At 40.7% G+C, this 13986-nt stretch overlaps 1 protein-coding gene across 2 annotated transcripts in view; it reads right to left on the reverse strand.

The window, feature by feature from the left end:
- Positions 1–13986, reverse strand: part of LOC129696173 (lethal(3)malignant brain tumor-like protein 4) — a 281807-nt gene that overhangs the window by 115127 nt on the left and 152694 nt on the right. For both annotated transcript variants that reach the window (XM_055633744.1, XM_055633743.1), the window contains exons 17-18: positions 9690–9804; positions 77–179 (exon numbers count right to left, since the gene is read on the reverse strand). In XM_055633744.1, coding sequence (XP_055489719.1) covers positions 77–179; positions 9690–9804 — 218 coding nt within the window. The remainder of the gene's footprint in view (positions 1–76; positions 180–9689; positions 9805–13986) is intronic.

Below are 13986 nucleotides of genomic sequence, written 5' to 3' on the forward strand. Positions count from 1 at the left end.
CACAAATTTAAATACATTAGGAAATATCCAAATTGCTTTCTCATGCCTGGAAAAGCTGCAGACATTCATCACTTACCTATGATGACCTGTGTATCGGGCACCTTTGATGTGTCCAATGCCTATGCATCCAGGTGTTGGACATCCACCCGGAGTCGGAGATGCAACAAAACCCTGTGAATCTGAAATGGAAAAATCATGCTAAATCTCTAATGTAACAAAATAATCTCCTGAAAACATGCTAGTTTCTGACTGTTGGATTGCCACTGACTGAAATAGCCACTTCGGCTAAAATAAAATAAAATATTGTTGTAATTTTAATTTTCTATGGTGAACTTGGACACGGTTCGGAAAAAGAGAGAGGTCTACAATAATTATAGGCAGCATGGAGTAAATGAGGTGCTTTTCATCCTAGTCATTCGCTCTTCTCCCCGCTCCCACAAGGCAGAAGATACAAAAAGCTGGAAAGTACGTAGCATCAGACTCAGGGACAGCTTATTAGACTTCATTATCAGACTTCTGAATGGTTCCTCCATAAGCTAGTCCTCATCCTCCAAACTACCTCATTGTAGACAATGGACTTTTTCTCTACTATTGTAACTCTACAATGCAGAAAATCATATTCTGCACTCTAGTATTTTTCTTTTTGCTCTACCTGTCGTCCTTGTGTATGGCTTGATTGAATTCATGTACAGTATTATCTGATTTAATTAGATAGCACACAAACAAATCTTTTCACTTGGTACATGTGACAATTAAAAAAAAACAAATGTAAGCTTAATTACATGAAACAAATCTGAAAGAATAATTATAGCAAGGGATCTGATGGCAGTACAAAATAGAAAGAGTTATGGGCCTGTCCCAGTCGTAACAGGTCGACTGAACCCCCCTACGACAATGTCTACAACAACCTACCACCTAGTCGACGTCAAGCTACGGCAAGCTACCGACAACCAGCTACCCATTAGGACGTCCACCTACGACCACACCTATGACAACCTACGTCCACCCACGACAAGCTACGACAAGGTAAGACAATTCAGTCGCTGGTACCTGTCGCCGGTTGACGTAGGTAGTCGCTGATGGAATTCACCGAAGCCAGCACCGGCGGCAACATAAGTCACCCTGGCGACAACCTACGACAGCACCTACGTCAGAAGAAGTTAAGCTACGCTCAATGGCGTCAAGCCAACTGTCGCCGAAAAGTTTTGAACATTTCAAAATCCAGTGGCGACCAGAAAAACGCTACGGTTCTTTGGGCGACTGAGGAGACTCACAACCATACAGGCGACACCCCGGCGACCATGTGGCGACAATCTAGTCGCCTGTAGTCGCCTAAAAAATCGCCAAAGTGGGACAGGGGCATTAACCCCTGCAATATCAGAATTTCAAGTTTACAAACTGAAATGCGCGCCATGCTGCAACGGGTGAGAGCAACCTGGGTTTGAACATGCCTTTGGTACTTTCTGTATAGTTTGCACATTCTCCCAATGATACTATGTTTCTCCACTGGGTGTTCCAGTTTGCCTTCATATCCAAACACATGCTGGTTGGTTAGTTAGCTTGAGTTAGCTTGGCATTGTAAATTGTCCCTAATAAAGATGGGGGGTGTGAGAATAAGACGAGGGGGGGGGGGGGGGGGGGGGGGGGGGGGGGGGGGGGGGGGGGGGGGGGGAGTAAGGTAGAAGGGGGGGTTTGTGGCAATGAGAGAGTAGGTTACCCAGTGTAGTGGCCATTTGGCTTTTGTGTGTCATTAATTATGGCATTTGTCCTTAAATTTTCGTCTGCCCGTAATTATGTGTGTGGGATTTATTACGTAGTCAGTGGCATGTTTGCTGCTGGGTTTCTTGTGCAGAAGCTTAGTTTTAGATTTGTTTTAGAGCTACATGGTGAAGGAACACCCTTCGGCCATGTAGAGTTTTGCCAATACATGAGGAGTTTTCTTAAGTTTAAAAGCGATATGCTAGAGTTTGACAAAGATTAAAGTGTACAAGTCAGAGAAGGTCGGATGAATATCTTACTGTTTTTCTTCAAATATAAAGAAATTATTCATCAAAAGACTGTGTTATGAAGAATTATCTGTATGAAGAATTATCTGAAAGTCTCACAGAGAGCTCACATGCGTATTACGACATTCTCCTAAAGACATGTAGTCTCTTAAGTGGCTAGAGGGAGTAATCTCTTCAACGATATAAAATCTGCCGCTACATAAAGTCGAAGGATACCTCTGACAGGAGGTGAGAGCCGTGTCCCGAGGGACAGAAGACTTGGCTAGGATCTCGAAAGAGGTTTTGGTCAGAAGATCGGTTCCAGAAGAGGAACTGAAGACAATAGATCTCGGCCAGAGATGGCCTAGATGTTTATCGACACAACTTATTTGAAGATTTAAGACATTATCACGGAACCGTGTGTAGAAATCAACTATTATACATTGAATTTTAAAGCTGGGAAGCTTTACCCAGAAAGCTAGTTCTGCTAGTTTGGAAGATAGCCAACAAAGTGTTTTTCCACTTTGCCTGGAGAAATCCAGATGTCCGATCTTGGATTGTTTTGAAGACAAGATAAGGCACATTCCTTTTGAACTAACGTCATTATTAACTTTGTAAATGTTGAGGGATGTTGTCTAAAAATCCAATTTGTTATTGTTCTTGAGAAATTGTTTTCAAATATCCTAGCCCGTTGTTCATCAACAAAACTAAAGCAGATTGAAGAAGTCCTTATTCGTTTAATTTAAAGACTTGGCAATCTGCCAAGACCTGTTTTAAATCCATGGATCAAGAAGAAATAGAGATGTCAGAGGAACCACAAGGTAGCAGAGCCAGGCAAAAGTATTGAGAAGATGCAGATAATACCCAAGCTGCTTACCTGAAAGAAACCGAGAAGGAGAGAAACAAATTATGGAAACAGGTTATCAAATTAATTGTAAAACAGAAGAAACTAACGGAATCAGATAAGAACGCAATCAAAGTAGAATCTAATCTGTGCCAACTACTTAACCTCTGTCAGGAGGTTCAAGAGAATCATAATGCACTGATGGACTCAGAGTAATCTCTGAAAGAACACGAAAGACACACCCAGTGGTATGCAGTACAGCTGAAGTTATTCAGTGATTACATGGATGAGGCAGAGGAGTACTTATCTGAAATTATACCACAACGTACGCGCTCAATCGCTGGAAGTGCGATGCACCAAGGTGCTGGAATGAAAGATGAGATTACACTACGAGATAGTATCTTGAATGTATCTACACGAAGATCAGGACATAAAATCTGGTTCTATAGCCAGTTCAGTATCAAGGGCTTCTGCTCGATTGGGAGTTGAAGCTGATCTAGTCGCCCTCTCAATAGAAGCAGATGCCTTGAAGAAGAAACATGAGATTGAGCGACAAAAAGAAGAGATGAGGCGACAAAAGGAACAGCTGGAACCAGACACAAAGATGGCGGTGGTCAAATCAAAGAAGGAGATATTGGAAAATGAGGATTCAAGATGCAGCTCAAGGGCATCAAAGACGATGAACTCTGGACAAAGAGGAAAAACTGCTCCAAGTGGGTTAGCAGTTGGATCAATTCCACAATCGAGGTCCACTGGATTTCACGGCTTTGAACACCCATAGGAACAGAGGAAGATGGGTAAAAATCCATCTCAGCAAATGGTAGACCGAAACAAACTGTCTGTAGATGCTCGGGACAAACCAATAGCAGACTACGCTTTTCCACAGGCTCAAGCAAGTCAGTATGAGCCAGAGAGGATGGTCTATCGTCCGTTGGAGCCTAGCCAAGGTTATCAGGAGGGATTATTGGCATTGGCGAATAGGCGAGCTGAATTCAACCAGATCATAGCTCAACAAAATACGTCTCTCACTCTTCCACCAGCAGAAATTCCTACATATGAATTGAGATCAAATTCCTACATATGAATTGAGGAATGCAGTTGAACAGAGGGATCTAGGAATAACTGTGCATAGTTCCCTGAAGGTGGAATCTCATGTAGATAGGTGGTAAAGAAAGCCTTTGGTGTGATGGCCTTTATGTCAGAGCATTGAGTATAGAAGTTGGGATGGAATGTTAAAATTGTACAAGGCATTGGTGAGACCAAATCTGGAGTACGGTGTACAATTTTGGTCACCTAATTATAGGAAGGATGTCAACAAAATAGAGAGAGTACAGAGGAGATTTTCTAGAATGTTGCCTGGGTTTCAGCAACTAAGTTACAGAGAAAGGTTGAACAAGATAGGTCTTTATTCTTTGGAATGCAGAAGGTTAAGGGGGGACTTGATAGAGGTCTTTAAAATGATGAGAGGGATAGACCGAGTTGACGTGGATAAGCTTTTCCCATTGAGAGTAGGGAAGATTCAAACAAGAGGACATGACTTGAGAATTAAGGGACAGAAGTTTAGGGGTAACATGAGGGGGAACTTCTTTACTCAGAGAGTGGTAACTGTGTGGAATGAGCTTCTAGTGGAAGTGGTGGAGGCAGGTTCGATTTTATCATTTAAAAATAAATTGGATAGGTATATGGACGGGAAAGGAATGGAGGGTTATGGTCTGAGTGCAGGCAGATGGGACTAGGGGAGAATAAGTGTTCCGCAGGGACTTGAAAGGCCGAGATGGCCTGTTTCCGTGCTGTAATTGTTATATGGTTATATGGAGATCCTTTGCGGTATGAAGCTTTCGTAAGGGCATTAGATGATTTATTAGAAATGAAAATTACGGATGAAAAGGAGCGCTTACGATTTCTGGTGAAGTACACGTGAAAATGTTATGGTACTTGTAGAAAGTTGTCAAAAGGAGCCTGACAGCCAAGGCTATAAAGAGGCGAGAAGATTACTAAAATAACGTTTTGCTAATGAACAGGGAATTGTTAACACATACATGGAGAAGGCCCATGCTTGGAAAGAAATCAAGCCAGAAGATGGGGAGGCATTGAGTGATTATGCAATATTTCTTAGTAGTTGTTGCAGCTCGATGAAAAATCTCGGCCACATGGAGGAAATGAATCTTGCAAGTAATACTAGAGTCATCATGAGTAAGTTGCCCAGAAGACTGAGAGAAAAGTGGAGAGATGAAGCAGGCGGAATAATGGATGAGAGGAAGCAAGTAGCCAGGCTACCAGACCTGGTGAATTTCTTCGATAAGGAAGTATGGTACATGTCAGAGCCACACCACGGGACTATTGAAGATCATAAACCAATTGCAACTAACAAAGGTTCTACTTTTATCAAAACTGAAGAAAGATCAGGACCTAAGAGAAGCAGTTTTGCTACCACTATAATACCTGTGGAAACAACAGATGGAATGAAAGGAGATGTACCTACTATCAAGCAAATTGGATTTTGTTTGTTATGTGATGAAGTTGGTCACACCATAAGATGGTGTCGAAGATTCAAGAAGAAAGAATATGAAGAAAAGATGGATTTCTAGAAAGAGAATCTGTTTTGGATGTTTGGAAAAAGGACACATGGTTAGAGACTGTAAGAGTCCTATAACTTGTTATAAGTGTAAGCAATATCATCCTGAAGCACTTCACACTGTAAAGAAGCCTCCAGAACAAATGGAAGAGGAGGAACTGGAACAAATAGAAGAACAGCTACCAGAGCAAATAGAGGAGAAGAAGCCGGAGCAAACAGAACAGAAGAAGCCAACTACTAGAGATGCTATCACCTCGCCTCAAGTAACTGCTCATATTAGGGCTGGGGTTGAAGCCTGTATCTTTTCTATTTTACCACTACAGGTAAGGAATAGCAAGACAAATACAGTGTTGCAAACATATGCATTTTTGGATCACAGAAGTTCGACTACCTTTTGCACAGAAAACCTGACAAGAGGGCTGAACATCACAGAAGAGACCAAGATTTGATTGATTCAAGATTCAAGAGAGTTTATTGTCATGTGTCCTTGATAGGACAACAAAATTCTTGCTTTGCTTCAGAGTGTTCAGATTAATGTTCAGAGTTTTGACAGAGCCAAGTTTAATAGCCTGATGGCTGTGGGGAAGTAGCTATTCCTGAACCTGGTCGTTGCAGACTTCAGGCTCCTGTACCTTCTACCCGACGGTAGCAGGGAGATGAGTGTGTGGCCAGAATGGTGTAGGTCCTTGATGATACTGCCAGCCTTTTTGAGGCAGCGACTGCGATAGATCCCCTCGATGGAAGGGAGGTCAGAGCTGATGATGGACTGGGCAGTGTTTACTTTTTGTAGTCTTTTCCTCTCCAGGGCGCTCAAGTTGCCGAACCAAGCCACGATGCAACCGGTCAGCATGCTCTCCACTGTGCACCTGTAGAAGTTAGAGAGAGTCCTCCTCACACCGACACACCGTAATCTTCTCAGGAAGTAGAGGTGCTGATGTGCTTTCTTAACAATTGCATCAGTGTTTTCGGACCAGGAAAGATCTTCAGAGGTGTGCACGCCCATGAATGCCCGGTGTCTGTTCTTCAGAAGAGTGCGGATCTCAAAGTTCATTCAAGGTTTCTGATTGGGAAACACTCGGAAGGTTTTTGTAGGGATGCAGTCCTCCACACATTTCTTAATGAAGTGTGTAGGCAGGAAGAAGCAGCACCGTGTTATGGTCGGATTTACCGAAGTGAGGTCGAGGAATAGCGCGATAGGCATTCATGATTGCGTACCATGAATGAAGATATAGAGAGCATGAATCATAACATTACAAGTATGGAGATACCCAGTCTGGATGAAAATAATTTTATACCAATATCTTAAGTATTTACACATGAAACCATACCTGTTGGTCGTGAAAATATACCCAGACGTGAGGACTTGAAACAATGGCATTACCTGAAGGATGTCAAAATATCTGAAATAAATTCTAGTGTTGACCTACTTATCGGAACAAATGCTTTGAAAGCATTGGAACCTATACAGGTTGTGAGGAGCCAAGGTGATGGACCGTATGCTGCGAAAACCCGACTTGGATGGGTTATCTATGGCTCCTTGAGAAGGAACAATGAAAACGTGATTCAGATGAACTACATTACTGTTAATCAAATATCTACTGATAAATTAGGAAAGCTGATGATGATGCAATACAATCATGACTTCAATAAAAGTACCAATAAGGAATCTGAAGAAATGTCTGGAGAAGAGTTAAAGTTCGTGGCTATTATGAACTACTCAGTAAAGATTGACGGACACTATTGTCTGGATTTACCTTTCAAACAAGAAAGCATTGTTAATTTGCCGAATAATCGTCGTATGGCAGAGCAACCAACCAGATTTGAAATGCAAATTTGGCAAGAATACTAAATTTCATGAAGTAATAATCTCTTTGAAGAATAATTTCTACATGGTTGATTGCTTAAAATCCATGTCTACTGAGCAGGAAGCAATTCAAATGGTAAAACATCTGACTTCCCTTTGCAATAAGGGAGGATTCACACTTTCCAAGTGGATCAGCAACAATTGTGAAAGCATTCCACCAGATGATGGAGCCAAAGAAACCAGAGAGTTGGATTTGGACAAAGGCAATCTGCGAATGGAAAGAGCATTAGGAGCTACTAATTTTGCACAATTGGAATATGTTAACACAAAATAAAATCCTGCAGATGAAGTTTCCAGAGAACTGATAACGAACCGCTTCTTAAGCGATAAGAGATGGATTAATGAACTAGAGTCTCTCTGTAAGCCAGACAGAGAACGGCCAAAGCAGGATTTGAAATCTCTGCTAATGATCCGGAAATTAAATCAAACCTAACAGTGAACTTTATTGCTAAAAATCCTGTTATTCTCTCGAAGGATTTTCACACTTCAACATTACTGTTACAACACATTCACGAGTTGATCAGACATGGAGGAAGAAGTTTCATGTTATCAAAACTTTGGACTTTTATGTTTTGGACTAAATACTTGGTATCTTGCTTGATGTTAAGGGTTTGGTACACACGGTACGACTTTAAGCTAAAAACAGTGTTTTAATAAGACCAATAATCAAGTTATGCTTGCTTCTAGGCGGCGGAGGTGAAGATGGAAGAGTTGATGAAGAATTCGGATTGCGGATATATAGTGCATGCTATTTTTTGCTTATGATATATATTAAGCCTTCATGGCTACTTGTTTGATGTTTATTAGTAATTGCCTCATTATATACTCGGAACAATTAGGGGCCAGTATATAGTGGGCATTTGGCTTATTTTGTGTGTCATTAATTATGGCGTTTGTCTTTAAATTTTTGTCTGCCCGTAATTACGTGTATGGGATTTATTATATAGTCAAGGGCTTGTCTGCTGCTGGGTTTCTTGCGCAGAAGCTTAGTTTTAGTTTAGTTTAGAGCTACATGGTGAAGGTTCACCCTTCGACCATGTAGAGTTTTGCCGAGGCACAAGGAATTTTCTAACATTTAAAAGCGATATGCTGGAGTTTGACAAAGATTAAAGTGTATGAGTCAGAGAAGAAGGTCGGATCTTACTGTTTTTCTTCAATAACAAAGAAAATATTCATCAAAGACTGTGTTATGAAGATTTATCTGTTGAGAAGCTCTGAAAGTCTCACGGAGAGCTCACATGCGTATTACGACATTCTCCTAAAGCCATGTAGTTTCTGAAGTGGCCAGAGGGAGTAATCTTGATCGATATAAATATCTGCTGCTACACCCAGGAATGAATGGGCCATTGGGATTTCTCTGTAAGCAAGCATGGATATATATATAAGGTGCCAACCAAACTCATGTCATGATGAAATACATAACAGAAATGAATAGTTTCTTTTGAAAGTGTTAAAAATTATAATTGGCTTTTAAATTATTTTTGTAATTGATCAATAAAGCGGGTGCCAGTGTTAAGGCAAATGTTTATTTAAAAAACTGCCAGATATATGAAATATTAAATAAAAACATGCAAAGGGTAGAAATATCAAGTCAGGCAGACAATCAGAGTTAACATTTTATGTCAATGTCTCTCATCAGAACATACATACGTTAATATGTAAATGAAGGAGGGGGTAGAGAACAAAAGTGGTCTAATTTAGAATAGAAAAGGCCTAACGGCCAAAGGGATATTATTACAAAGAGATATAGGATGGTTAATGGATGAGGAGATAAAATGGTTCACAGGAGGTTTAAAAAGGAAAATAGCAGAATCTTTACCTATAATCAAAAAAAGAATGGAAATGCTTATGCTTTTGTGTGCATTAATACAACCTTAATAAGGTTTTATGGCTTAAATAACATAGTATCGCAAAGGAATAAAAGATATTGAGTAGATTTGCCAGCAAGGATTTAACTATACCAATGACACTTTGAAGTTTTTTCTCGTACTGATCACTGGCAGTGGAACCCCTATATTCCGTGGCATTTAACCCTTAAACTTTAACCTTTAACTTTAACCGTTAAAGTATGGGATGTACTTGTTCTCTTTAAATTCTCATCTTTGTAGTCCAGGATGTCAAACAGTCCATTTCCATCAATGCACCAGCAGGAAAATCCTTTGCTGTAATGCTCAGCATTGTATACCCCAGGGTCAGTGCTGAGGTGAGGTGTAATTGAAGCAGAAGAATAATGTGCTATTGGCAGACTTGGTAATCCTACATTTGACAGGCAATTTGACATGGTGATGTTATACCATTTGAAGGATTGATCTTAAAAGTTAAGATTTATTTAACTCAATATGAAACTAAAATAAATTTCTTTAATGCATATATGCAGGGAAATGTACCGGTAATCTGAAGATATTTTTAAATTTGCCTTACTCGGTGGTGGCTGCAATGAATGATTTGTCTTGGCACACCATCCAGCAGGGTGAATATCGGGGTGATCTGCATCGAGCCAGTAATCATAATTATGGTTCCAGCCATCAAAATGAATCTGAAACAAAATCAAATGCATTATTTTATATTATTCCATATTATACATTTCAAAGCCTACAGTGGAAGCATAACACCTTTCAATTTTTTTTCAATTCTGTTGATAAACAAACTGTTGAAAAGAATAATAATTTCATGTATTGGGGCTGAAATTCATTTTGGCAATTTATTTGTCTTTACAGCAGACGTTGCAGTTAATGACAGGGCATGTGATTATGGGGTAATCTATCAAGGGAATAATAATTGTACTTAGCCAACACATGCCCCTGTTGTGGGTATAACCAGAACCACCGAATTTCTGACGTTTGTCCACATCATTACCCGAGAAAGAAAATTTTAAACAAAATTCAAGTTACCTATTCCCTGGTATTTCCATGCACCTCCTGATCAGAAGGCCTATATCCATCCATACAAATAGTAGAATAGTGGCCACATTGATGAGTAACAAACAGCAACAATTCGCTAACACCTGTCCTTATATGTCCTTCCTTGACACCGTCCCGGGTCCCCGACGGTCCTTTCAGGTGAGGCAGAGGTTCATTTGCACCTCCCCCAGCCTCATTTAATGTGTCCTTTGTTCACAGTGAGACATATCGCAGAATAGGCAGAACATTTACGCCCAGTCTGCCTTGGACAACGCGATCTCCCGGTCCAACACCCCCTCCCATCCCCACACTGACCTTTCCGTCCTGGGCCTCCTCCACTGTCAGAGTGAGACCACATGCAAATTGAAGGAACAGCACCTCATATTTTGTTTGGGCAGCTTGCAAGCCAGCGGTATCAACATTGATTTCTCTCATTTCAAGTAACCCGGGCATTCCCGCTCTCCCCACCTAGTCATCCTGCTAGTTCCACTATTCACATCTTTGTATCTCTCCATTATCACCTCTTCCCCAGCCAACAATGGGCCTGACCCACTGAGTTATTCCAGCACTCAATGTATATCTTCGGTATAAATTAGCCTCTGCAGTTCCTTATTTCACATAACAATTCCATGACTCCTGCTTTAGGCAATAGAGCAGCAAATCTCACAGTATCTGCCTCTGCTCTCCACTTACAAATGGCCGAAAGGTAAGTAAGAAATACATGGATATTGTGCTAATTCTATGCAACTGTCGTTTCACATAATTGTGAATGCTTCAGTGCCTTTGAGAACCTTATGGGTCCCAATTTTATTTTTCTCTGCTGATCTTTTTGTTTGTTCAGCTTGAGTTATTTAAGAAAAATAGCTGGGAAGAAATCAATAAATGGTTGAGAAAACTGTCCATTTTTTTTACACGTGTGGCGAGTTCCTGGAATGTGCTGTCGGGATTGGTGGTTAAAGAAGATACATTAGTGGCATTTAAAAGACTTTTGGATATGCATATAGGTATGCAGGGAGTGGAGGGAAGTGGGTTATATACAGGTCGATAAGTGATGGTCGGCATCATGTTAAGTAAATACCTTGTAGAATGAAGGGCCTGATCTTGTGCTGTACTATTCTATCTTCTGAGGCAGTCTTTTTCAACAGCAATCCCACTGTAACTCACAATCTACATCTATATATGTAAATTTTACTTCGGAGTCACGTGAGTGACTTCGTGAAGAAGCCCGCTTCCACGCATGCGCGTCATATCGCTACACGCATTCGAACTCGTCATCGCTGGAGGAAGGACGTTCCTCCCAATCGGCAGGGGAACCTGCAACAGGTAAGGGAACTTTGTTTTCTTTACTTACCCTTGTTTATCAAGAAGGCTGATGAAGCTGGCTGGGGAGAGTCTGCAGATCTGCAGGCAGCCAGCAGCGGCCGGGGCCCGTTAATTTATTTTTAAACAAGAACGGAGCCGACTTTAGCTCCAGGACAACGGTCACTGGTCGATAAGTGATGGTCGGCATCATGTTAAGTAAATACCTTGTAGAATGAAGGGCCTGATCTTGTGCTGTACTATTCTATCTTCTGAGGCAGTCTTTTTCAACAGCAATCCCACTGTAACTCACAATCTACATCTACATATGTAAATTATATAACAGAATATGCTGGCTCTGGAGAGGGTCCAGAAGAGGATTACAAGAATGATTCCAGGAATGAGTGGGTTAACATATGATGAGCGTATGACAGCACTGGGTCTCTACTCACTGGAGTTGGAGGGGGAAGGGGGGGGGGGGGGGGGGGGGGCTCATTGAAACTTACAGAATAATGAAAGGCATAGAGTGGATGTGGAAAGGATGTTTCCACTGGTGGGAGAGTGTAGGACCAGAGGGCGCTCAGAATTAAAGGACGCTCCTTTAGAAAGAAAGTGAGGAGGAACTTCTTTAGTCAGAGGGTAGTTAATCTGTGGAACTCAATGCCACAGGGGGCTGTGGAGGCCAAGTCAGTGGATATTTTTAAGGCAGAGACAGATAATTCTTGATTAGAACAGGTGTCAAGGGTTACGGGGAGAAGGCAGGAAAATGGGATTATGGGGCAATCAGCCATGATTCAATGGCGGAGTGGACTCGATGGGCCAAATGGCCTAATTCTACCTATAACTTGTGAACGTGAACGTAACACTTAACTGCATCTGAATACTCAGCTATGCTCTATTTGTAGTAGGTTTGGGTGGATAAATGTGTTGTCAGGTTAAACTGTTTTGTTGTTTATTGTTCATTTCACATGGCTTTATCTTAGTTTGGAACATGTAATCATCAGTTTTGCAGTTACATTATAAAATATCCATGCCATCAAAATGCAGATGTTGTAACCTTGGTTTGTTACATTCTGTGAATTTCTGACAGATTTGTGAATTTCACAAATTGTGAATTTCCGACACATTTAATAATAGATATAAGCATGAAAACGAAATCCATGAATAAAGAAGCTCAAATATAAAATCTGCAATCCTATTTAACCTTGGTCTGCATTTGCATGTGTTTTAAAACATGTGTTAGCAATATATCCAGTATACAAGGAGTGTTGTGAAGTCCTCAAGGTTATCACTTTAAATTATTTGCTTTGGTTTGTTTGCCACCTTATATTTATTTCATCAGACATTACTTTCATCTGGATGAAACAATAAAAAAACAAGCATATACATTACAGAAGACGAGATGCAAGGAGGTTAACAAGTTAAAAGAATGGGCACATATCTCAGTTTGTGCAGACACAATACTTGAAATAAATCAGAAAAGCTATTATACAGAAGATTACCTATATAATAGACTAAACCCACTGTTAACAATGAATAAAACCATGGGAAACCTGCCTACCAATCTCCTTGATGTCTGTCAGCAGTTGACAAGTGAAAAGCTTTTGTTTACATGCCATCCAATCAAATAAAAGACTACCGTTTGAAATCAATGAATGAAATCAAGCTGTCCACAGTGCTCAGATAAAGGATAAAGGGTACAACATTTAATGCAAAGATTTAAAATTGGTCCGATAGTCGGGGAAGTCAGATAAAGTCTGAAAAGTCTTAAGGGATTGGACAGGCCAGATACAGGAAAGTTGTTCCCCATGTTGGGGGAGTCCAGAACCAGGGGTCACAGTTTAAGAATAAGGGGTTGGCCATTTAGGACTGAGATGAGGAAAAACTTTATCACCCAGAGAGTTGTGAATCTGTGGAATTCTCTGCCACAGAAGGCAGTGGAGGCCAATTCACTGGATGTTTTGAAGAGAGAGTTAGATTTAGCTCTGAGGCATATCGGAATCAAGGGATATGGGGAAAAAGCTGGAATGGGGTACTGATCATGATATCAAATGAGTAGGTAATGACAATTAATACTAGTGAAATAGAAGTTTAAAATTCTATTAAGCAGCATGAGGGACGCGGCAACAACCCACCACACCTGCCATTGGGCTTCTTTTAGAATAGCAAAAAATAACTACAGCTGTGTTGCTTATTGTTATCCGCTGGCTGCTAGAATTCAACAGTCTGCTGGTTAAAGCCATAGATGTTTCTTGTTGAATAATGTGATTAATATTGTATAATTCAAAACCTCTGCATAAACAAAATGCTCTCAGACATGTTTGCCCTGGTATGCATTTATCTTGGAATTGAGCATCAATTGAAGATTAAGTAGAGGCTACTCAATGCTGGAACATGCGCAAGAAGAGGACTAAAAGGAAAATTACCTGAAGTAGCCAGCTTTATCCAAACAATGCGTTTGACTCTAATTTTCCTAACTCTGTGCATACTCTGCGGATGTACTCAGTTAGAGCTCCCCA

This window comes from Leucoraja erinacea, chromosome 4 (genome assembly GCF_028641065.1).
Source record: "Leucoraja erinacea ecotype New England chromosome 4, Leri_hhj_1, whole genome shotgun sequence".
NCBI lineage: Eukaryota > Metazoa > Chordata > Chondrichthyes > Rajiformes > Rajidae > Leucoraja > Leucoraja erinaceus.